This window comes from Monodon monoceros, unplaced genomic scaffold, assembly GCF_005190385.1.
Source record: "Monodon monoceros isolate NGI ecotype Baffin Bay Population unplaced genomic scaffold, NGI_Narwhal_1 Super_Scaffold_21, whole genome shotgun sequence".
NCBI classification, from domain to species: Eukaryota; Metazoa; Chordata; class Mammalia; order Artiodactyla; family Monodontidae; genus Monodon; species Monodon monoceros.
In genome coordinates, this window is record NW_021703778.1 from 73265277 (window position 1) to 73291909 (window position 26633).

The 26633-nt window shown below is 37.0% G+C and overlaps 1 protein-coding gene across 2 annotated transcripts in view; it reads left to right on the forward strand.

Moving 5' to 3' along the window:
• The window catches only part of LRRC49 (leucine rich repeat containing 49), a 128688-nt gene that overhangs the window by 63880 nt on the left and 38175 nt on the right, over nucleotides 1-26633 (forward strand). For both annotated transcript variants that reach the window (XM_029239428.1, XM_029239429.1), the window contains 3 exons: nucleotides 3881-4028; nucleotides 22623-22706; nucleotides 26095-26255. In XM_029239428.1, coding sequence (XP_029095261.1) covers nucleotides 3881-4028; nucleotides 22623-22706; nucleotides 26095-26255 — 393 coding nt within the window. The remainder of the gene's footprint in view (nucleotides 1-3880; nucleotides 4029-22622; nucleotides 22707-26094; nucleotides 26256-26633) is intronic.

The following is a 26633-nucleotide window of genomic DNA, read 5'->3' on the forward strand; positions in this document are numbered from 1 at the left end:
CACACACACACACACACACACACACACACACACACACACACACACACGCACAATGGAGTATTATTCAGCCATAAGAAAGAATGAGATCTTGCCATTTGCAACTGCATGGATGGACCTTGAGGGCATTATGCTAAGTGAAATAAGTCAGAGAAAGACAAATACCGTATGATCTCACTTATATGTGAAATCTAAAATAAATAAATAAAATGAAATACCAAGCTCATATATATATAAAACAGATTAGGTAAGGGGTGGGTTAAATGGGTGAAGCGTGTCAAAAGTACAAACTTCCACTTATAGAATAAATAAGTCATGAGGATGTAATGTACAGCGTGTCAACTATAGTTAATACTGTATTTCATATTTGAAGATTGCTAAGAGAATAGATCTTAAAAGTTCTCATCACAAGAAAAAAATATTCTGTAACTATGTATGGTAATGGATGTTAACTGACTTAATCATGGTGAACATTTTGCAGTATATACCTATATTGAATCATGTGTATACCTGAAATTAATACAGTGTTGTATGTCACCTGTACCTCAATAAGAAAATGAAAGTCCTGATCAAAATCCCAGCAAGCAGATATTGACAAATGGATTCTAAAGTTTATATGGAAAAGCTAAGACCTAGAATAGCAACATGATACTGAAGGAGAACAAAGTTGGAGGACTGACACTAACCTATTTCAAGACTTACTATAAAGGTACAATAATCAGGGCAGCATGGTATTGGTGAAAGAGTGGACACATATATCAATGGAGAAGAATAGAGGGTCCCAAAATAGACCCACACAAATATAGTCAAGCGATCTTTGACAAAGGAGCAAAGGCAATTCAATAGAGAAAGAATAGTCTTTTCAATAAATGGCACTGTAACAATTGGATATTCATATAAAATTGAATCTAGGCATAGACCTTATACCTGTTGCAAAATTAACTCAAAGTGGATCATACCTAAATATAAGACACAAGACTATGAAACTTTTAGAAGAAAACTTAAGAGAAAATCTAGGCAGTGTTGGGTTTAGCAAGTTTTTAGATACAACACCAAAAGCATGATCCATGAAAAAGAAAATTGATAAGTTGGACAAAGTTAAAATAAAAAACTTCTGCCTTGTGAAGGACGCAATTAAGAAAATGAAAAGGCAAGTCAGACTGGGAGAAATATTTGCAAAACATATATCTGATAAAAGACATATTCGTGATATGACAAAAAAACCCTTAAAACTCAACAATAAGGAAACAAAGAATCCAATTTAAAATGGGCCCAAGAGGGCTTCCCTGGTGGCACCAGTGGCTGAGAGTCCGCCTGCCGATGCAGTGGACACGGGTTTGTGCCCCGGTCCGGGAGGATCCCACATGCCACGGAGTGGCCGGGCCCGTGAGCCATGGCTGCTGAGCCTGCTCGTCCGGAGCCTGTGCTCCGCAATGGGAGAGGCCACAACAGTGAGAGGCCCGCGTACCACAAGAGCTGAAAATTCAGAGAAGATATACCAGTGGCAAATATGCATATGAAAAAATGCTCAACATCTTTGTCATTTGGGAGTTGCCTATTAAAACAATGAGACCACTACAGACCTATTGGAATGACTAAAATTTTAAAAAAAACTGACAAATATGAAATGCTGATAAGAATGTAGAGCCAGTAGGAATGCAAGATGGCACAGCCACTTTGGAAGACAGTTTGGTGGTTTCTTAGAAAGCTAAAACATAGTCTTACTGTACAATCCAGCAATTGTACTACCGAGTGCAATTCAATACCCAATTGAGATGAAAATTTATGTTCACACAAAAACCTGCATATGAATATTTAAGCCGCTTTATTCATATCACTGAAAACCAGAAGCAACCAAGATGTCTTCAATAGGTGAATGGACAAACAAACTGTGGTACATATAGACAATGGAATATTATTACTCAGTGATTTTTTAAAAAATAGAAGCTATGAAGCCACGGAAAGATACAGATGAACCTTAATTGCATACTGCTAAGTGAAAGAAGTCAATCTGAAAAGGCTACAAATTATAATATATGATTCCAACTATATGAAATTCTGGAAAAAACAAAACTATATAGACAGTGAAAAGATCAGTGGCTGCCAGAGATTCAGGGAGAGAGGAGGATGGTTAAATAGGGGATTTTTTAGGGCAATGGAACTATTTTGTATGATACTTTCTTGGTGGATACATGACATGATGCATTTGTCAAAACCCATAGTACTTTACAGCACAAAGAGTGAACTTTAATGTATGCATATTAAAAAAATAATTTAGTAGGTTGGAGGATCCCAGGAAGAAATGCATATAGACTGTGACAGGAGATTGTAACTGTATTTCAATTGTATGGAACAACCTTCTTGAAGGTATGAGCAGGGAAGAGTGGGAGGGGAAGGTGCTGACGTAAGTAACTTTGGAAATGAGTCTGTAAGACTAGATGCAAAAGGAATTACACATTATCATTATGCTTTTGTTAATAAAGTTATTTCCCATGGGGGTACAAATTGAAAATTCTGATACCACTATACATATATTCTGGAATTAATAATTAACTAAATGGATGAGAGATGGTGGGAGCCAGATTTCTCCTTGTTGGAGTAGGAATTTACAGATAAGTAAGGGAAAGAGGCTAGAATGATCCCTTTGGTAATAGATTAGAGTTGGAGACATCAGTTTGAACTCATGGTTAGCTTAATGTAGACACAGATGGTTTCATAGAGAAATATCGATATACGTATATGCACAGGTTGGTATACACACATATATTTCCTTGCTCTGTCATCAGAGGGCCTAAAAGAAATGACACCTAGTAGTAAATAGTACACCTAGCCACTAGATCTTTGTTTCTAATGCCATTCCCCAGTAAAGGGAATCATGGCTTCTTGAAGAAATGGCTGATTCTAGGACTGGGGTAGGAAATATGTGAGTCTAGAGAATCTTATAATGCTAGAAAGTAAGGAAGTGCTTACAGAAACAAAAAATCCATGTTAATAGGGGTATGTCAAATGGACATAGGAGCCAACTGAAAGAGGTCCAATGGCCAAAGCTGGAAGAATTTGAACAATAAAATAAGTAAACTAGTACTGGATTATAACCCAAAGAATGAAATGAAATGTCCATGAATCAAAACTGATATAAATAAATACACAGGGAAAAGACAAACTCCCTGGGAAGAAGAATTCCAAATAAATTATGCAGATACTGTGCCCTCAATGAGAGGAAACTGAACTTCCACTCCTTAAGTATGGGCTGCACATAATGACCACCTTCCAAAGAATTCAGTATGGAAAGAAGGGGAGGGAAGAGTAACTTTACATTGGAAACCTGCCAAACACTGTTTCAGTTAGGTGATCAAGGTCACCTTCAACAGTGATAAGTCATATTAGTTAATAGTATGTACCATAACCCTAATCTTATCATGAAAAAAATATCAGACAAATTTCAGTAGAGGGGCAGCCTACAGAATAACTGATCAGTACTCCCCAAAACTGTCAAGATTATCAAAAATAAGGAAAGTCTAAGAAAATGTCACAGCCAAGAGGAGCCTAAGGAGACATCACAGCTAAATGTAATGTGGTATCCTGGATGGGATCTTGGAACAGAAAAAGGACATTGTGTAAAAACTAAAGAAATCTGGATAAAATATTGACTTGAGTTAGTAAGAATATATCAATATTAGTTCATTAATTATAAAAAAATGTACTACACTAATACAAGATGTTAATAATAGGGGAAACTTGGTGTGGAGCATGTGGGAAGTCTGTACTATCTTCTCAATTTTACTGTAAATCTAAAACTGTTCTAAAAAATAATGTGTATGAACCAAACAAAGTACTATTTGAAGGTCTCACAGTAATCCAGTGGTTTCTGTCTTTCCTGCAGTTTTGAGAGTGTTTGCTGCCTTGCTGATGCTACTTCTCTCTCAGACATCACTTTTGATGGCAATCCAATAGCTCAAGAGTCATGGTACAAGCACACTATCCTTCAGAATATGATGCAGCTGCGCCAGCTGGATACGAAGAGAATCACGGTGAGTGAGAACTCTTCTAAACTGCTCACCATACTGTTCTAGTTAGCATGGGTTAGAACATTGGGGTGCATAGTCTTTGCTTGAAATGCTTCTTATTTTTAATGAACTATGGATTATCATGACTATATACTTCATAATTATAATGACAAGTTCTTTACCTCCTATCCGTATTCCCAATTTCATTGAATTAAATTCCTAGCCTTCTTTTAAAACTAGTCATCATGCTTGTTTTTCATTCTTGCTTCATATCCAGCTAATAATTTACTTTGAAATAAATGAATAAGAATTTCATTGATAAGTTATATAGTGTAATGGTTAAGAACATGGGTGCTGGAGCTAGACTGCTTGAGTCTGCATCCTGGCTTGACCATTTTCTGGTCATATGACCTTCGACAATTTACTTAACCTTTCTATCTAATTTTCCTCAAGGTAAAATGGGGATCATAATTATATTATGTCATAGGGTTGTTGTCAAGATAAAATGAAGCATTAAACCTTAGAACAGCGTGAGGCTCCCAGGAAGCATAGTATGGAGCTATTATTATTATTGTTATTATTATTATTATTACTGTTACTATTGATGATATACCTCTCAAAGTAGCTATCTCTTTTTTTATTCATTCTGTCTCCATGGTAGACATTTTCTACACTTAGAAATTTCGATATGGCTCCTGATCTAAGTGAAATGCCGCATGTAATAATACCCCTCCTTTTAGGTGTACAATGCACATGAGCATACTTTAGGCTCCAAGAAGTTCTGTAATAAAGAAACTTGCCTTAATTTGTTTCATTGCATCCCAAATTTATTTGAACATTTTATTATCTCAGAAAATATCTGTTAATGATCTCATTTTGATAATCTCTGACCTAGAAAAATATCCTAAACCTCCACTGTTTCCTTACTTCTAGACTCTGCTAATTTTGATGTGGATTCTTTTTTTTTTTTTGCCACACCTCACGGCTTGTGGGATCTTAGCTCCCTGACCAGGGACTGAGCTTGTACCCTCGGCAGTGAAAGCTCGGAGTCCTAACTACTGCCAGGGAATTCTCTGATATGGATTCTGAGTGATCAGCTAGGTTTATTCAATTGCCAGTTGACTCACTGCCTGTGCACTGGTTTCACACTGTGGGCCATTCACATTTCTACCTCAGCAATATTATGGACATCTAAGGTGGCTAACAGACAAAGTGTTGGTGAGTTTGTAAATACCAGCAGTCTTCTGGGGTTCTACCTCTCTCTGTTCCAGCGTAGAGGAAAGGTTCTTTGTCCTCTCAGTTTGTTTGGATCTATACTGGCAACTCTGTCTTGTACTTTTACCCTTGTTTCTAGGTCTTTCTTAATTAAGCATCTTTGGTACTTCTAATTGATCTTCCTGATGAGGTTGCAAGGAACAGGGTGAGAAAAGAAGCTAACCAATTAAGTAAATTAGTAATTATATAGTATGTTCCTCATGTGAATTTATGCCAGTCTTGTCTACTCAACTAATGTACATAGTCCTTGAGAGCAGAAGCCATTCTTTGTTTTCCTTGCCTGATACATGCAGATGTTCTATACATGTTTATTTCCTTTCCTTCTCTATCTCACACGATGCTGAGAATGTAGTAATGTTCAGTAAAGCCTTGTTGGTTGAGTAAAGTTTACCTACTTCCATGCCTTAAATAAAGGAGAACAATACTGTCTCTAATTACTGTCCTTGTACCTTCCCTAGGATATGTTTGCTTGGTAAGGAAATGAGGAAAATCATATGGGATGGGAACAGGGCCAGCTCTTCTGCTAATACAGAGCAGTAATCCTTGCACATCTTCTCTTCCACTGTTTAATTTTAGAAATTAAAAAAAATTTTAATGGAAATAATCTCAAAGTTACAGAAAAGTTATAAGTACAGGACAAAGGACTTTTGTTCCAGAACCATTTGAGAGTAAGCTGCCGACTCAGTTCCCCAACCACCCTGAACACTTAAGTATGTATTTCTTGCGAGCAAAGACATTCTCTCGTGTAAACACAATATAACCAACAAAATCAGGAAATAAACATTGAATAATTGCTAATCCTCACACCACATTCAAATTTTACCAGTTATATTAATAATGTTCTGTGGGGCAAAATGATCCAGTTTGGAATTATACGTTGCACAGAGGTACATTTTATTGTCATGTCTCTATTTCACCATTTAGGAACAGTTCCCTAGTCTTTCCTTGACTTTCATGACTTTGACATTTATGAAGATTATAGGTCAGTTATTCTGTAGAATGACCCTTAATTCGGGTTTTTTTTTTTTGCGGTACGCGGGCCTCTCACTGTTGTGGCCTCTCCCGTTGCGGAGCACAGGCTCCGGACGTGCAGGCTCAGCGGCCATGGCTCACGGGCCCAGCTGCTCCGCGGCATGTGGGATCTTCCCGGACCGGGGCACGAACCTGTGTCCCCTGCATCAGCAGGCGGACTCTCAACCACTGCGCCACCAGGGAAGCCCGTGACTGTTAATTATTTGTTATAGATTTCTGGCATAAATATCACAAGTGATTTTGCTTCCTCTCACTGCATCCTATCAAGTGATACGTAATTTATATTTATCTTTTTACTGATGTTGTTCACTTTAACATGTTGTCTGCCAGGCTTCTGCACGTGAAGTTATTCTTGTTCCCTTTTCTTTTGGTGTTCTGAGACTCAATTCCCAATGGGGTGGAGGCAGGGTTCCCCACAGCTCCAACAAGAAATTGTCAGTACACCATCTCAGTGTCTAAGAATTCAATTCAATTCTGACACTGTCTACCTGGGAGATAGCACCAGATTCCACAGGTTGAGGACTCAGTCCTGTAAGACTACACACACACCCTTCTCCACCACACCCCCACCACCAGATGCCAGTAACAAGTCCAGGTTGTTAACTGTACTTCCAACCCCCTGGCTATAAATCAGAGGTTCCCACAACCCCCCGCCTCAGTTTCGATTAATTTGCAAGAACAGCTTACAGAACTCAGAGAAACATTTTACTTACTAGGTCACCAGTTTATTGTAAAAGGATATAACTCAGGAACAGCCAGATGGAAAAGAGGGCAAGGTATGTGGGAAGGGACATGGAGCTTCTAAGCACACCACTCTCCCCAAATCTCTAGGTTTCACCAATCCCGAAGCTCTCTGAACTTGTCCCTTTGGAGTTTTTATGGAGACTTCATTACATAGTCATGATTGATTATATCATCGGTCATCGGCATTTTCTTTTTTTTTTTTATAAATTTATTTATTTTATTTATTTATTTTTGGCTGTGTTGGGTCTTTGTTGCTGTGCGCGGGCTTTCTCTAGTTGTGGCGAGCAGGGGCTACTCTTCATTGTGGTGCATGGGCTTCTCATTGCGGCAGCTTCTCGTTGTGGAGCACGGGCTCTAGGCACGCGGGCTTCAGTAGTTGTGGCACGTGGGCTCAGTAGTTGTGGCTCACGGGCTCTAGAGCGCAGGCTCAGTAGCTGTGGCACACGGGCTTAGTTGCTCCGTGGCATGTGGGATCTTCCCAGACCAGGGCTCGAACCCGTATCCTCTACATTGGCAGGCGGATTCTTAACCACTGCGCCACCAGGGAAACCCAGCCATTGGCAGTCGATTCAACCTCCAGCTCCTCTTCTCTCCCTGGAGGCCTGGGAATGGGATGGAAAGTTCCAACCCTCTAATTGCCTGGTTGGTTCTCCTGGCAACCAGCCTCCATCCTTAGATAGGGTCCAAAGTCACCTCATTAACAAAACAAAAGACACCTTTATCACTTTCCACACTTAGGAAATTCCTAGGGCTTTGGGAGCTGTGAACCAGAAACTGGGATGAAGACCAAATATATATTTCTTATAATAAATCACAATATCACACCTTTGTAATTCCATACCGCATAAAAATTTCAATTTATTAACTTATTCATATCGGTATAGACTCATGGTGTTCTGTCTCACCTTTTGTTTATACCTTTTTAGTAACTTTAGTTTGGAAAGAATGTACCTTTTGAAAGACTTTCTATTAATTTGCCAACATGGGCTAGTGTTGACAAACACTAGCCTATGAGCGGGCCACCTGTTTTTATAAATAAAGTTGTGTTAGAACACAGTCATATCCATACATTTATATATTATTTATATCTGCTTTGATGCTACAGTGGCAGAATTGAACAGTTGTTAAAAAACTATATGGCCTACAATCCTAAAATATTTACCACCTGGCTGGCAAATTTTGCTGATACCAGTTCTATAACTATTTTCTCTTTAAAGATATCTTTTGATTAAGTTTTATGTAATTTATCATATGGACATTCTAGCTGGGGTGGATTACACAAATATTTAATGAACTTCTATGCACTGGGGCTGTGGTTCCCCAAACAGCATGCCAAGGATACTGCAGTGAACTCAGAGGGGCACTGTGGAATATTTATAATTTTCAAGCAAAACACAATGATATTTTATATCTGTGAGACACTGAGAAAATTACTAGCTTAAGGTAGTTTACCATTTCAGCATTAGGTCGCAGTATATTTCTCTCTATGGCATTATATCCTGGCAAAGCTGACCTTTCAGTGATTGTGATAAAAACAAATACCATGCCAAAATCAGTATAGAGCAGGAAATGAAGGTGACAGTGTCCAATCTAATTCTGATGTTTGAGAACTTGTGTAATGCCTTACAGACACATTTCATTAGTAAGTAATTGTGGCTATTCAAGAATGGTATTTTTTCTTTAATTTAAAAGTATTATTTTTTCAAATGGCTACTAAGTTGCTAGAACATGAATACTTACTTATTAAGTTGTTTACTAACTACTTAGTAAACAGAGCTGTAACATATTTCTTTTGATCTAAAGTCACCATGAAAAAATTCCTGACACATTCTTAGGCACCTTGAACTGAGGTTTCTGCACTGGGGTATGTATTAGACTCTAGAGGTGACAAGATCAGAATCATAATTCAGACCCTCAAGTTACTTACAGTCAAGTACAGAGGCAGGCATGCAGCCAGATTATAATACAGAATGACAAGCTAGTTAGATGAGCTCGATCAATAGATATGTATGTGTTTATACACACACACACACACACACACACACACACACAGGGCACGATGATATCAAAGAGCAAAGCCCACCTATGTCTACTGGAGAAACAGGAAAAGTTCCAAAGGAGAAAATACTTGACTTGAGACTTGAAGAGGGGCAAAGAAGAAGGAGGATGTATCAGTGGAAAGTGTTCCAGAGAGAGAGAAGGCGTGCAAAATGCAGACGGGTGTGAGAATACAGCAACTGATAGCAGTTCAACATGGCTGAGCACTGAGTGTACGTGGGGGAGAAGAGCAAGAGGAAAAGGATGTATGACCAGCAAGGGCTGGGTCATGAAGGGCATTTTATGCCACAGGAAAGAGTTTTGATTTTTGTGTTGAACATAGGAAACCCTTAAAGAGTTTTAAGATACTTAAATTGGATTAGTCTATTGAAAAGTTTATCTGAAAAGTTTAGTCAGGGTAAGAGCTTCTGGGGGTCTGATCCAGAGGAATGGCAAGAGATAATATGATATCAAAAGATAATGTGACTTCCTGGCCTCAATTCCTATTTAGCTTTTGTTATCTCTGTTAAGAAGAATGACTTTTAGTCAGTAAAGAGAAGAAATAAATATTAATAAAGTGAAAGTAAAGCCTAGGATAGGTGAATAAAAAGTTTGAGTCCAGACCCATTTAGATCAGGGGCTGGCAAACTTTATCTGTAAAGGGCCTGTTAGTAAATATTTTAGGGTTTTGGGGCTATAGAGTCTCTGTTGAAAACTATTCAACTCTCTCATTGTGATGTGAAAGCAGGCATGGCCAATACATAAATGAGTGAGCATGGATCTGTTCCAATAAAACTTTATTTACAAAAAAAAAGGTGGCATACTGGATTTGGCCTGTGGGGTAGAATTTGTCAATCTTCGATCTAGAGCAATGGATAAGTGTAGTGAATAAATTGCTGGGCCTTTGAAAGTTATATCTGGGAAGCAGTATAGGATAGTAGAGTAGCTGGAAGATAAGATGAACTCATCTGTCTTTTTATCATGGAAAGAAAAAATATTGTGACAGTAAACTTAAATGTAGATTATGAAAGAAATCTAAATTGGATTATTAGAAGATGGGTTGTGAGTACTTAAGGAATTGATCAGCAGGAGGCAGCATTAGTTCATGGAAAACAATTTGTGCCCTACAAAATTAGGTTACTATTTTAGATATTATAAACAGACCCTCTCAGAAGAGTGCTATAGAGAGACAGTGTTTTGATATTTAAGCAAAACATTGGGCAGAGTCTTTTATGATAGCGTGTTGAGTAAGTTGTATGACAACATGGTTAAGTGGATTTGTGATTCAGGTATACCTACGGAACAGAAAGTAATGGATTAACGCCAGCCTGCAGAGAAATCTGTACTGGTGTGCTATGAGGCTTTTTCCTCAAGCTTATTCTCTTCAACATTTTTGAATGTTGACTAGTTGAGAACATTTATATTATTCTGATAAAAATATGTAAATGACAAACTGGAAAAGTTAGAGATCCTGATGTACTGGTTGATCAAATCAGAATCCAAAAGTAGCTCAATAATCTAAAACAAGGTTTGGCAAACTACGGTCTGTGGGCCAAATCCATCCCACAGCCTGTTTTTTTCTTTTTACAGCTCTCAAGCTATGAATGGTTTTTATATTTGTGAAGGATTGTGAAAAAAGAAAAAGAATATGCAATAGGGATTTTATATGGATCACAAAGCTTAAAATATTTACCATCTGGCCCTTTACAAGAAAAGTTTGGCAACTTCTAGTCTATAAATATAAGCAGAATTTAGCAAGATATAAAATAGAGAAATAGAAAATTCTGGACTTTACTTCACAACAACAAACATAACAATTCTCGGCCAAATGCAGGGTTTGGGGAAATGAGGCTTAGCATATTTGAAAAAGACTTGCATTGGAATTGATAGGTTCAAATTGAGTTAATTATGAAATATGATTGTCAGAAGTTAATATGGTTTTAAACAATATTCATTTATAGAAATAGAGGATTCAGAAAAATGGACAATAGTCCCCTTTTTTTCTTTAATGGTCAAATTACACCTGAACTATTAGTTTTAGAAGGGTGATCACAAACTGGAAGTATTTCCAGAGAACCTGGCACAATTCGTTGACAAAGGAGAAGATATTACAGTAGCCTTCAAATATTTTTACAACTGTCCAGAAAAGGAGAGAATAGACACATTTGGAGGGGCTAGAAGAAGGACCATTGTATAGAAAATTCCGCTTCCCAGAATTTTTTATTTCCAAGGCAGTATTTTGTGAATGCAGGTGCTATTCTCACAGTTCTGAAATGGATACAGTGTCTAAAGTTTTCACCTCAAACTCACATTTAGTTGGCTTCATATGAACTTGTTTACAATTTGCCTCCAAAAAATGCAGTAGCCTATCTGAGATAGAGGTGAGTTTCCTGTCGTGGTAGCCATTACTAAGGCTCACCTATGCCTTCTGGTTCTCCTCCTCTTTTTAACAGATGGAAAGATGATATTTCCCTTTCCCTTGGAGTAAACGTGGTCATGCAGCTTGCTTTGGCCAATGAAATGTGAGCAGAAGTAATGTACATAATTTTCAGACAGAAGCATTTAAAAGCTAAAGTGAGATTTTCCATGCTTTTCTCCCATGCAGTGGTCATTGTGGAATCATACATTGAGTCGAACATGCCATTAGGTCATAGTACCCAGGAATACTTAGCCACTACATGGAGAACAATTGCAGTGTTCTTTGCATGATCAAGAAATAAAATTTTCTTATTGTAAGCTAGTGTGAGTTTTAAAGTTGTTATGACAGTATAACCTAGCCTGTTCTGGCTCCCCTCCCCACCAAAGTATAATATAGCTATTATCCATGGGCCAGTAGAAGTCAGGTGACATGGCTTCTAATCTTCATTCTGACATTAACAATGACCCTGGGAAATCAGTTTTCTCTGTAAAAAAAAAAAAAAAATTGAATGAAAAATATGGGCCATTCTCTTCTAGACAAAACTGTAATTTTAGATGTTTTAATATTTAGTGTAGTCAAGGAAAACAATGTTTTGTATAACTATTCTAAAGTATATGTGAGGTTAAAACCTCACATTGCCATTGTTTTTAAAATTCCACATAATAAATTGCTGCCTATATTAGGACTGCTATTATTTATTTGCAGCAAAATGTCTTCTCATGTAATATATGCATTGTTTTTGAGCCTCAATAAGCTGCTAACAATATATTCTAAGTTATTAAACACTATTAAATCACTGCACTTCCTAATTAATTAGAAATCATTTCAATATTGGGTCTCCACAACAAACTGAAGTAAGGGAAAAAGTGTATGTATATTTTTAGTCCCAGATAGATCCGTTTCTTTTGTTACGTAGAGGATATGGCTTTTGTGCCAGAAGTTGGACTATTATCATGAAGGTGCCAGAATTTTACAATTTTTTTCCTTCTTACCAACAGATTTATAGCTTATCTTTACAATTAGAGGTTTATTTTTGTTTCTACGTTTAGCTACTCTATAATTATTTGGGCTGAAATATAGTCATCAGATATATAAGTTTTTAAAAGCACTCAGTATTTGAATTGATTTGGCATATATCCAGTTTTCCTAGGTTTAGCTTTCCTTTTAAAGTCGTACTGCCTTTAATAGAAGCTCAAATTCTTTTTGAAAATCTGATGAAATCATCTCTTAAGTATGTGTAGTACGTGATCCATACAGTTTCTAGTACTGTTTAAAACTGCTCTTTGAGTAACCAGTCTGTTTCTAGTTCACATTCAATACATGAGTCAACAATTGAACATCAATATATTTTGTTCTTTTAAAAAGTTTTTTTCTGAAACAGGTTATACTTAATAGGTACTAAATCAGCATTGACTGAGCAAAAGAGTTTAATATGCTTATTAATCCAGCTATTTTATAAAGCTAGTAATCAAGGTTCTGAATTTCATTTTTAGTTTATTTTTCCTCATTACCTCTATTCAGCCTTTAAATATTAATAACTTTTCCAAATTGTAAAATATATTTTATTTATTTAAAATCTTTATTGCAGTATAATTACTTTACAATGGTGTGTTAGTTTCTGCTTTATAATAAAGTGAATCAGCTATACATATGCATATATCCCCATATCTCCTCCCTCTTGCATCTCCCTCCCACCGTCCCTATCCCACCCCTCTAGGTGGTCACAAAGCACCTAGCTGATCTCCCTGTGCTATGTGGCTGCTTCCCACTAGCTATCTGTTTTACATTTGGTAGTATTTATAAGTCTATGCCACTCTCTCACTTTGTCCCAGCGTACCCTTCCCCCTCCCCATTTCCTCAAGTCCATTCTCTACATCTGCATGTTTATTCCTGTCCTGCCCCTAGGTTCTTTAGAACCTTTTTTTTTTTTTTTTTTTTTTTACATTCCATATATATGTGTTAGCATACGGTACTGGTTTTTCTCTTTCTGACTTACTTCGCTCTGTATGACAGACTCTAGGTCCATCCACCTAACTACAAATAACTCAATTTCGTTTCATTTTATGGCTGAGTAATATTCTTGTATATATGTGCCACATCTTCTTTATCCATTCAGCTGTCGAAGGACACTTAGGTTGCTTCCATATCCTGGCTGTTGTAACTAGAGCTGCAATGAACATTGTAGTACATGACTCTTTTTGAATTATGGTTTTCTCAGGGTATATGCCCAGTAGTGGGATTGCTGGGTCGTATGGTAGTTCTATTTTCAGTTTTTTAAGGAACTCCGTACTGTTCTCCATAGTGGCTGTATCAATTTACATTCCCACCAAGAGTGCAAGAGAGTTCCCTTTTCTTCGCACCCTCTCCAGCATTTATTGTTTGTAGATTTTTTGATGATGGCCATTCTGACTGGTGTGAAGTGATACCTCATTGTAGTTTTGATTTGTATTTCTCTAATGATTAGTGATGTTGAGCACCCTTTCATATGTTTGTTGGAAATCTGTATGTCTTCTTTGGAGAAATGTCTATTTAGGTCTTCTGCCCATTTTTGGATTGGGTTGTTTGTTCTTTTTGATATTGAGCTGCCTGTAAATTTTGGAGATTAGTCCTTTGTCAGTTGCTTCATTTGCAAATATTTTCTCCCATTCTGAGGGTTGTTTTTTCGTCTTGCTTATGGTTTCCTTTGTTGTGCAAAAGCTTTTAACTTTCATTAGGCCCCATTTGTCTATTTTTGCTTTTATTTCCATTTCTCTAGGAGGTGGGTCAAAAAGGATCTTACTGAGATTTATGTCATAGAGTGTTCTGCCTATGTTTTCCTCTAAGAGTTTTACAGTGTCTGGCCTTACATTTAGGTCTTTAATCCATTTTGAGTTTATTTTTGTGTATGGTGTTAGGGAGTGTTCTAATTTCATTCTTTTACATGTAGCTGTCCAGTTTTCCCAGCACCACTTATTGAAGAGGCTATCTTTTCTCCATTGTATATTCTTGCCTCCTTTATCAACGATAAGGTGACCATATGTACGTGGGTTTATCTCTGGGCTTTCTATCCTGTTCCATTGATCTATATTTCTGTTTTAGTGCCAGTACCATACTGTCTTGATTACTGTAGCTTTGTAGTATAGTCTGAAGTCAGGGAGCCTGATTCCTTCAGCTCCGTTTTTCTTTCTCAAGAATGCTTTGGCTCTTTGGGTCTTTTGTGTTTCCATACAAATTGTGCACTTTGTTCTTCTAGTTCTGTGAGAAATGCCACTGGTAGTTTGATAGGGATGGCATTGAATCTGTAGATTGCTTGGGTAGTATAGTCATTTTCACAATGTTGATTCTTCCAATCCAAGAACATGGTATATCTCTCCATCTATTTGTATCATCTTTAATTTCTTTCATCAGTGTCTTATAGTTTTCGGCATAATAGGTCTCTTGTCTCCCTAGGTAGAGGTTTATTCCTAGGTATTTTTTTCTTTTTGTTGCAATGGTAAATGGGAGTGTTTTCTTAATTTCACTTTCAGATTTTTCATCATTAGTGTATAGGAATGCAAGAGATTTCTGTGCATTACTTTTGTATCCTGCTACTTTACCAGATTCATTGATTAGCTCTAGTAGTTTTCTGGTAGCATCTTTAGGATTCTCTATGTATACTGTCATGTCATCTGCTAACAGTGACACTTTACTTCTTCTTTTCCGATTTGGATTCCTTTTATTTCTTTTTCTTCTCTGATTGCTGTGGCTAAAACTACCAAAACTGTGTTGAATAATAGTGCTGAGACTGGACAGCCTTGTTTGTTCCTGATCTTAGTGGAAATGGTTTCAGTTTTTCACCATTGAGGACGATGTTGGCTGTGGGTTTGTCCCACGTGGCCTTTATTATGTTGAGGTAAGTTCCCTCTATGCCTACTTTCTTCAGAGTTTCTATCATAAATGGGTGTTGAATTTTGTCGAAAGCTTTCTCTGCATCTAATGAGATCATCATACAGTTTTTCTCCTTCAATTTGTTAATATGGTGTATCACATTGATCGATATGCATATATTGAAGAATCCTTGCATTCCTGGGATAAACCCCACTTGATCATGGTGTATGATCCTTTTAGTGTGCTGTTGTATTCTCTTTGATAGTATTTTGTTGAGGATTTTGCATCTATGTTCATCAGTTTTATTGGCCTGTAGTTTTCTTTCTTTGTGACATCTTTATCTGGTTTTGGTATCAAGGTGATGGTGGCCTCATAGAATGAATTTGGGAGTGTTTCTCCCTCTGCTATAATTTGGAAGAGTTGGAGAAGCACAGGTGTTAGCTCTTCTCTAAATGTTTGATAGAATTCACCTGTGAAGCCATCTGGCCCTGGGCTTTTGTTTGTTGGAAGATTACTAATCACAGTCTCAATTTCAGTGCTTGTGATTGGTTGGTTTATATTTTCTCTTTCTTCCTGGTTCAGTGTCAGAAGGGTGTGCTTCTCTGAGAATTTGTCCATTTCTTCCAGGTTGTCCACTTTATTAGCATATAGTTGCTTGTAGTAATCTCTCATGATCCTTTGTTTTTCTGCAGTGTCTGTTGTTACTTCTCTTTTTAATTTCTAATTCTATTGATTTGAGTCTTCTCCCTTTTTTTCCTGTTGAGTCTGGCTAATGCTTTATCAATTTTGTTTATCTTCTCAAAGAACAAGCTTTTAGTTTTATTGATCTTTAATATTGTTTCCTTCATTTCTTTTTCATTTATTTCTGATCTGATCTTTATGATTTCCTTCCTTCTGCTAACTTTGGTGTTATTTTGTTCTCCTTTCTCTAATTGCTTTAGGTGTAAGATTAGGTTGTTTATTTGAGATGTTTCTTGTTTCCTGAGGTAGGATTGTATTGCTATAAACTTCCCTCTTAGAACTGCTTTTGCTGCATCCCATAGGTTTTGGGCCATCATGTTTTCATTGTCATTTGTTTCCAGATTTTTTTTGATTTCCTCTTTGATTTCTTCAGTGATCTCTTGGTTATTTAGTAGCATATTGTTTAGCCACCATGTGTTTGTACTTTTTACAGATTTTTTCCTGTAATTGATATCTAGTTGCATCGTGTTGTGGTCAGAATAGATACTTGATCCGATTTCAATTTTCTTAAATTTACCGAGGCTTGATTTGTGACCCAAGATATGATCTATCCTGGAGAATGTTCCATGAGCACTTGAGAAGAAAGTGTAATCTGTTGTTTTTGGATGGAATGTCCTATAAATATCGATTCAGTACATCTTGTTTAATGTATCATTTAAAGCTTGTGTTTCCTTATTTATTTTCATTTTGGATGATCTGTCCATTGGTGAAAGTGGAGTGTTAAAGTCCCCTGCTATGATTGTGTTACTGTCGACTTCCCCTTTTATGGCTGTCAGCATTTGCCTTACATATTGAGGTGCTCCTGTGTTGAATGCATAAACATTTACAATTGTTATATCTTCTTCTTGGATTGATCCCTTGATCATTATGTAGTGTTCTTCTTAGTCTCTTGTAATAGTCTTTATTTTAAAGTCTATTTTGTCTGATATGAGATTTGCTACTAAAGCTATCTTTTGATTTCCATTTGCATGGAATATCTTTTTCCATCCCCTCACTTTCAGTCTGTATGTGTCGCTAGGTCTGAAGTGGGTCGCTTGTAGACAGCATGTATACAGGTCTTGTTTCTGTATCCATTCAGCCAGTCTATGTCTTGGTGGGAGCATTTAATCCATTTACATTTAAGGTAATTATCGATATGTATGTTCCCATTCCCATTTTCTTAATTGTTTTGGGTTTGTTATTGCAGGTCTTTTCCTTCTCTTGTGTTTCCTGCCTAGAGAAGTTCCTTTAGCATTTGTTGTAAAGCTGCTTTAGTGGTGCTGAATTCTCTTAGCTTTGCTTGTCTGTAAAGCTTTTAATTTTCTGCCGAATCTAAATGAGATTCTTGCTGGGTAGAGGCTTCTTGGTTGTAGGTTTTTCCCTTTCATCAAATGTGTCCTGCCACGCCCTTCTGGCTTGCAGAGTTTCTACTGAAAGATCAGCTGTTAACCTTATGGGGATTCCCTTGTATGTTATTTTTCCCTTTCTGCTTTTAATATTTTTTCTTTGTATTTAATTTTTCATAGTTTGATTATTATGTGTCTTGGCGTGTTTCTCCCTGGATTTATCCTGTATGGGACTCTCTGCACTGCCTGGACTTGATTGACTATTTCCTTTCCCATATTAGGGAAGTTTTCGACTCTAATCTCTTCAATTATTTTCTCAGTCCCTTTCTTTTTCTCCTCTTCTTCTGGGACCTCTATAATTCATATGTTGGTGTGTTTAATGTTGTCCCAGAGGTCTCTGAGACTCTCCTCAATTCTTTTCATCCTTTTTTCTTTATTCTGCTCTGCGGTAATTATTTCCAGTATTTTATCATCCAGGTCACTTATCTGTTCTTCTGCCTCAGTTATTCTGCTATTGATTCCTTGTAGAGAATTTTTAATTTCATTTATTGTGTTGTTCATCATTGTTTGTTTGCTCTTTAGTTCTTATAGGTCCTTGTTACACGTTTCTTGTATTTTCTCCATTCTATTTCCAAGATTTTGGATATCTTTACTATTATTACTCTGAATTCTTTTTCAGGTAGACTGCCTATTTCCTCTTCATTTGTTTGGTCTGGTGGGTTTTTACCTTGCTCCTTCATCTGCTGTGTGTATTTCTCTTCTCATTTTGCTTAACTTACTGTGTTTGGGGTCTCCTTTTTGCAGGCTGCATGTTCATAGTTCCCGTTGTTTTTGGTGTCTACCCCCAGTGGCTATGGTTGGTTCAGTGGTTTGTGTCGGCTTCCTGGTGGAGGAGACTAGTGCCTGTGTTCTGGTGGTTGAGGCTGGATTTTGTCTTTCTGGTGAGCAGGACCACGTCCGGTGCTGTGTTTTGGGGTGTCTGTGACTTTATTTTGATTTTAGGCAGCCTCTCTGCTAATGGGTGGGGTTGTGTTCCTGTCTTGCCAGTTATTTGGCACAGGGTGTCCAGCACTGTAACTTGCTGGTCGTTGAGTGGAGCTGGGTCTTAGCGTTGAGATGGAGATCTCTGGGAGAGCATTCTCCATTTGATATTTTGTGGAGTCAGGAGGTCTCTGGTGGACCAATGACCTGAACTCAGCTCTCCCACCTCAGAGGCACAGGCCTGACACCCGGCTGGAGCACCAAAACCCTGTCAGCCACACAGCTCAGAAAAGAAGGGAGAAAATAAGAAAGAAAAAATAACAAAGTTATTAAAATAAAAAATTATTATTAAAAATAAAAGAAAAATTAAAAAGTAATGCAAAAGAGCAAAAAAAAAAGAAAGAAAGAAAGAAGAGAGCAACCAAACCAAAAAACAAATCCACCAGTGATAACAAGCACTAAAAAGTATACTAATAAAAAAAGAAGGAAAAAAAAAAATGGACAGATAGAATCCTAGGACAAATGGTAAAAGGAGAGCTATACAGACAAAATCACACAAAGAAGCATACACATACACACTCATAAAAAGAGAAAAAGCAAAAAAAAAAAAATATGTATATGTATATTAAAAAAAGAGGAAGAGAGCAACCAAATCAATAAACAAATATACCAATGATTATAACCTCTATATACTAAACTAAGAAAAACATAAAACCAAAAGCAAATTAGATACAGAAGGCAAATCCCAAGTCTACAGTTGCTCCCAACGTCTACCCCCTCAATTATAGGATGATTCGTTGTCTATTCAGGTATTCCACAGATTCCGGGTACATCAAGTTGATTGTGGAGCTTTAATCTGCTGCTCCTGAGGCTGTTGGGAGAAATTTCCCTTTCTCTTCTTTGTTCTCACAGCTCCTGGGGTTCAGCTTTGGTTTTGACCCCGCCTCTGTGTGTAGGTCGCCTGAGGGTGTCTGTTCTTCTCTCAGACAGGACGGGGTTAAAGGAGCAGCTGATTAGGGGCTCTGGCTCACGCAGGCCGGGGGGAGGGAGGGGTACGGAATGTGGGGCGAGCCTGTGGTGGCGGAGGCTGGCGTGATGTTGCAACAGCCTGAGACACGCCATGTGTTCTCCCGAGGAGGCTGTCCCTGGATCACAGGACCCTGGCATTGGTGGGCTGCACCGGATCCCGGGAGGGGAGGTGTGGATAGTGACCTGTGCTTGCACACAGGCTTCTTGGTGGAGGCAGCAGCAGCCTTAGCATTTCATGCCCGTCTCTGGTGTCCGCGCTGATAGCCGTGCCTTGCTCCCATCTCTGGAGCTCGTTTGGGCACTGCTCTGAATCCCCTCTCCTAGCGCACCCCGAAACAATGCTCTCTTGACTCTTGGGCAGTTCCAGACATTTTCCCGGAGTCCCTCCCGGCTAGCTGTGGCACACTAGCCCCCTTCAGGCTGTGTTCACGCAGGCAACCCCGTCCTCTCCCTGGGATCTGACCTCTGAAGCCGTAGCCTCAGCTCCCAGCCCCCACACACCCCTGCGGGTGAGCAGACAAGCCTCTGAGGCTGGTGAGTGCTGGTCGGCCCCCATCCTCTGTGCGGGAATCTCTCCGCTTTGCCCTCTGTACCCCTGTTGCTGCGCTCTCCTCCATGGCTCCAAAGCTTCCCCCCGGCCACCCCGGGTCTCCACCAGTGAAGGGGCTTTCCAGTGTGTGGAAACTTTTCCTCCTTCACAGCCACCTCCCAGAGGTGCAGGTCCTGTCCCTATTCTTTTGTCTCTGTTTTTTCTTTTTTCTTTTGCCCTACCCAGGTACTTGGGGAGTTTCTTGCCTTTTGGGAAGTCTGAGGTCTTCTGCCAGCATTCATTAGGTGTTCTGTAGGAGTTGTTTCACATGTAGTTGTATTTCTGATGTATTTGTGGGGAGGAAGGTGATCTCCATGTCTTACTCCTCCACCATCTTGAAGGTCTCTGTCCATAAAATATACTTTAAATTCATCAAAAATCACATAAATTTTCATTCCCTTTAAAACAACTAAATCATATGGCAGATTGCTTCTAAATTTTGACCTCACTTTTTTCATCTCTCTAAAATCAGTAAGACACATTTAAATATATCCTTATTATAAAAATACAAACTGCATTTCTCACAAATGATTTCTGGCCCTGATCCTGGCTTTGTCACTAGCTGTGTGACCTTGTATAATTTACTAAACTTCTCAGAGTATTCATTTCCTCATTTCTAAAATTAGAGTTTTACAGGAGATACATTCTACTTTCCTTTTTAACTCCATGATAGTTTCTCTTTGTGCATTTTTTATTTACTTCTTTAGTCTAGGTCCTTTCTTTGTTTTCAGAAGCATTTGTAATGGCTCACACCCTAGAATACCTATTTGTGATCTCTTTGACCTTCCTTAATTCTAATATAATGTATATACTGATCAGGATAGGCTAGATTATATTACAGTAACAACTTCTCTAACCTCAGTGGATTAAATCCACAAAGCTTATTTCATGCTCATACTGTCAGTCTGCCCATAGTATGTGATCTGGGAACTTTACTCTGTGTTGTCCTCATTCCAGGACCAAGGCCTTCAAAGTACCCAACCTCTGGAGCTTTGCAAATTCTACAGTAGAGGTGAGAGAGAGAATAGCTATGTCATCATTGTCTGAAATGTTCCACCCAAGTAAACACATGTCACTTTTGTTCATATGACATTGGCCAAAGCAAGTCACATGACCTCACCTAACTTCAAGAGGGCATGAAGCGCTGTCTCACAATGTGGCCAGGATGTGGGGAGACACAGGAATATTTGGCGAACAACTCTTATGACTATCCATTATATTTTACATCAAATGTTAACTTCTGGTAGAAGTGTCAATTAGTACTACATTTATGGAGGGAAATTTGCAAACATATCAAAAGGCCTAGAAATATGTCTACCACTTGGTTTAGTAGTTTCAGTTTTAGGAAATTATTGAACCAGATGTATAGAGATGTACATTCAATAATTCATTCCTTGAATATATGTTTACTGAATATCTACTATGTAATGGGGAGCTGACATGGTCCATACCTTCGTGGAGCTATTTGCAGGAAAGGGGAGAGATAGTGCCAGAAATAATTTAAATGAAACAGGTTAAGTGCTATGATTGGCAAGTATAGGCTAGTATGAAAGCATACAGGAAAATTTCTTCTGACCTGTTTTCCAGTTGGCTGATTCTCTCTTCAGCTGTGTAAAATCTGTTCTTCAAACCACCTCCATTAAATTTTTCATATCAGTTTTTGTAATTTTTTACTTCTTAAAAAGTTCTGCTTCAAATGTACTGAATTACTTTTTAAATTTTCTATCACTGAAGATATTTTCAAGTTTGTCTTTTATGAAGAAATTGTTTTCTCAAATTGTGACATCATTTTGAATGCCTACAAATCTTTTGGTAATAATTAAAACTTACATGGTTATAATTTACTTTATTAAAATTTGCCAATATTCAGGGGGAAAAAAACATGATCCAGATTGTGTATACAGATTGCAACATTTAAAAATTTGCTCATATTGAGTATTGTAAGGTGATACAGAAATGATAACATTTGAGTTAGGGTGTTAGGATTATGACTGATTTTAAAAAATTTTTCTAAACTGTATAATGTTATTACAGTAATATTATTTCATAGTTTTTAGAATGGAAGAAATTAGACTGGCCAAATCAACTTAAAAACAAAGTAAAAGTAATGATATTAATGGAGAATAATTTATTAATATCAATGGAGAGTTTTTAAAAGCTTTCATAGCTGTTTTGTCATTAAGAAAAACCTCTGATTTGCAACCATAAATTAAATAAAGATTGTTAAGAGTATAATTTTTATCCTTTTTATCTTCATGATAGCAAGTTTGTTAAGCCTCTTCATGTGGAACTACAGTACAAAGAAAAATTATAGAAGCCTGCTTCCCCTTTCTTTTTTCTCTTCTCATTCTCTTTTCTTTCTTGTATTAGTTAGGTTTATCTCACATCAAGAGTGTGGAGCAGAGTTAAGAATGTACAGGTTTCTTTTAGAATTAAGACAGAAGAAGAAAATAAAGAGGAACATACTAACTTTTTCTTTGAGGGCATATTTTCTATTAGCAAGTAGTATGCGTCTCAAAGAAAATCAGACTTGGAAAACTGAAGATATTTAGCATAAAAAAGGTTATACTTAATAATACTTTTTTACATTTTTCTTTTAGGAAGAAGAAAGGCGTATGGCATCTGTTGTAGCCAAAAAAGAGGAAGAGAAGAAGCGAGAAAGTCATAAGCAATCTTTGCTTAAGGTATTTTCTATGATGTCTACATTCATATATGTGCACATGCACTCACACACAGTGAAGCTAGCTAGCTAATCAGCTAGAAAAGTAGTTTCCAAACTGTAAAGTTTTCATTCCTATCAGTAGAGTGTTGTTAATAAACAAACACCCTTAAAACTTTTATAAGTCACTACCTATAAATAAACTTGTACTTCTGAAATACAATATAATGTACATTATAAGACACATGCAAAAGATAGAAATTGTAAAAGAGATTAAAAATAAATATAACAGAAGTTATAATTTTTTCCACACCAGTACATCACCATGTGTATCCTCAAGGCATGTGCATTTCATTTTGGAAACCGCTGTAGTAGACTATCATCTTTAATGATATATTTTAATGAGCTCTGCTACATGTTTTTTTTTTAAATGATGGCTTTTTGCATTAAAAAAATTTCTCCATTAGCTTCTCTGATATAGAGGTGGTAAAGGTTTTGAGGAGTATAGGAATTAAAGGTTTTTTAAACTGGTTTTTTATTATTTAACATATCAGATGTTAATTTCCTTAAAATGTTTTCTTTAAAAATATTTTATATTAACATAACAAAGTATAATAAATAAAGACAGCTTAAAGTTTATAGTTCTTATTATGATTCTACTATGTTCTGAAACTAAGGATATCACCCTGATTACCATTACTCATTCTTGTCTTGTGTAGGTGCTTTTCTTTTTAAAATTAAAATGGCATTCAGAATTTTAAAAAATGACTAACAGGGATACAAAGTTGTATCTTAGGGAACTTACTGGGGTGATGGAAATGTTATGAGTTAGCAGATATACACATTTGTCAAAACTGATCAAAGAGTACACTTGAACGTGTGTGTTTTACTCTATGAAAACTACTCCAAAATTAACAAACAAAACAAAACAAAACAAACTTGGTCCCAAGCCCTCTCAGCTCCAGGCTGCTACTTCAAAAGTAATTAGAACTGTCACTCAGTATGCTAAAATTTTCTCACCTGCTGTTATTGGTGATTTAACTCTAAGGCTTCCAGTGTAAGTAGAACCTAGTATAGGCAACAAATTGCACTTGACTCCATCTTTGAACTGAACATTTTTTATTATATACCCAATTCAGCTGCTTGTAACCATCAGTATTTTTGGAAATATGCCATTAAATTTTTAGCTAACATGTTTTTTAGATGTTTGGAAAATTTTTATGAAAACTTCAAAAAATACCTAATGCTTCTCTTGAAGTCGCTAAATAGGACTCTTTAATTATGAGGGTTATTTAATTTTAAAAATTTTTAGTAAGAGGAAAAGTATAGGAAATCAGGAATTCTAGCTCTAGCTCAGATTCAGGGTCATGATATCAAAGACCCTCAGCATTTACTGGAGATTGTTTCATGTGACAACACATATTGATCATTAAGAAAATGGGATGGGTGATTATAGAGGGACAGGAAGAGTGTATGGACCTATATCTTCAGCCTTATCACTTTTCTATCTTTCTATTTTCTTTTCAAACTTGTAAATGAATGGAAGTGATAGTTATGGGATATACTGGTGTGGTATTGCTTGGACTATAAAGAATGGACTCAAGTGGCAGAAGCTGAAAGTTAGCATCTTCTAAAATAATTGTCACTTTAACACAGACTTGGCAAATTGCCGTCTAGCTATAGTCGTGATTGTACTAATATATGCCAAATGCATCCATGATCTTTGAGCATGAAATTTTTGGGGTGTACCCCCTTTTGCCTTACAGAATCTCTAGGCTTTCTTTTGCTCCTCTTTTCTTTGCTCCACAGACACCTAGAGCCCTTGTTTGGCCCCCTGACCAACCAGCAATCCCCACCTGACCCCAGACTGCACTCTTGTTTTAAAATGTCTTCCCTTTTCTTGGCCTCAATGAAAATATCCATTTTCTTAGTCAACCTGGTGTTGATCTGATTTTAATAACCCAATTAAAGAAAACTTAACTTTGGGATTGGTATAGGAAAGTGTTTGTGTTTTCAGAATATCTTGTTTTAAATTTGTTAGCATACTCAGTGGTGTAAACTTTTGTGCCCTTTTTCTAAGCATCGCTATATCTACCTCACTTAGAATATTTATTTTTGCCGACTCCAAGTCAGCCAGAAAACCAAATGCATGGAGCCAGCATGATAGCCATCCTCCATTTACTTGCTGCCCCTGCCTCTTTCAAAGTAGCCTTGGTACTGAGTAAAAATAGTGGTATTGCTTAGATTAAGAATTGGTTTGTCCCAGTCATCTGCAAATAACTGAAATAGAATTCTTTAAGGTAAGGTGCCTTTTTATCATAGATTTGGGGGGAAAATTTATAGTAGAATGGCAGATTCCTACTTGCTTTAGATAAGAAGGACATACATAAAATGTCAAAAAGGCTCAGAAGTATATACATATTAAGTATAACCCATTTAATTATATAAACAAATTTGAAATTCCAAGCAATAGAAAAAAGAACCCATGCTAGAAACATTTTTAAATGCAGAAATAGAACTTTTAAAATGTTTAGTTTTAATTAAGCTTTGTCACCACTTTCCATTCCTATCCAATGCCATTTCTACATCTAAAATTTTAGATAGGCAAAGAGGTGGAACTAAACATAAGTATTCTGCATGTGTGAATGCACTGAGGGAATGGACAAAGAATCTCCCTAACAGCCTTCACTGGCTCCAAAGAGAGCAGGTGAATCAGTATCACACAGATGATTTTTCACTGGATGATTGTTCTCTTAGTAAAGAGAAAAGGGAAAGTGTCCATTTTCAGCACTCTGATTTAATCAATATGCCATTTAAAAATTAACTTTTGATAATGGATAATCTAGGATGCTATTAGTTGTCTAGAAATATTTCAACCTAGTATAATTTCATTTAGTAGTCTATGTATGATTATTAATTTTCAGACATTGTAATTTATGCTGTGAAGCTTGGAACATTGATCAGTCTCTCTCCTTCCTCCCTTCCCCCCGAAAGTATTCCACCATATTTGCCATAATTATTGAATAGGAAAATTAAAATATCATTAGTTTTTTCTTGCTGTGTTTAAACACAAAGGCATAATTTTCTGTCTAATTAAAACTTCACATAATGCTTGAATATATAAATTTCTGTCAAATTAAACTTTCAAATAGTGAATTTTCTTATCTCCAATGGAAGTAATTTTTGTTTTGTATGTAATTTATTGAGGATGATAGAGCATCGTTGAGATGGTTGATTGCATAGGTTAAATAAAGGCCACTTATACTGTGTTTTAGAATATATATTTGGTAGCTACTTTTAAGTAACAGATTCCTTTTAAAGGTGTGATAAGTAGTACAAACAATATGCTCCTTGGACTCTCGTGCTACAAAAATTGCATTATGTAATTCTTATCCCAATGAACTTTTTCATAGGAGAAGAAAAGGTTAACAATTAACAACGTAGCTCGAAAGTGGGACTTGCAACAACATCGAATTACCAATATTGCTACAAACCAAGATAGAAAAGATTCAGACTCTCAGGACCACTGTCAGAACGATGGAAGCACCATCTCTGCATTTCCAGAGGAAACAGGGTATGCAATGGTATTCTTTCCAGATACTAGTATCTTTGGAGAACTGAATTTGGAGCAGAAACAGGAAAACATTTGACATATAATTATTTTAAGATAGTTTTCTTAAGAAAACCTACTGAAATTAGCAGTAGGTTTTAAAAGTTAAGATGGAAATATTGAAAATATAAGCTGACCCCTAATTTAAAAACCCTTCAGTAGTTTCTTATTTTTCATAGGAATAAATCTAGATTACTTAATATAGCCTATGAGACCCTCTACCCACCTCACCTATTTTATCCCATACCATCAGCCACTTTATTCTTGTGCTGCAGCCTCAGTGATTTCCAGTTCAGTTACTTCCTACTTCAGAACCCTTCTCTCACAAACAGTTGTATTCTC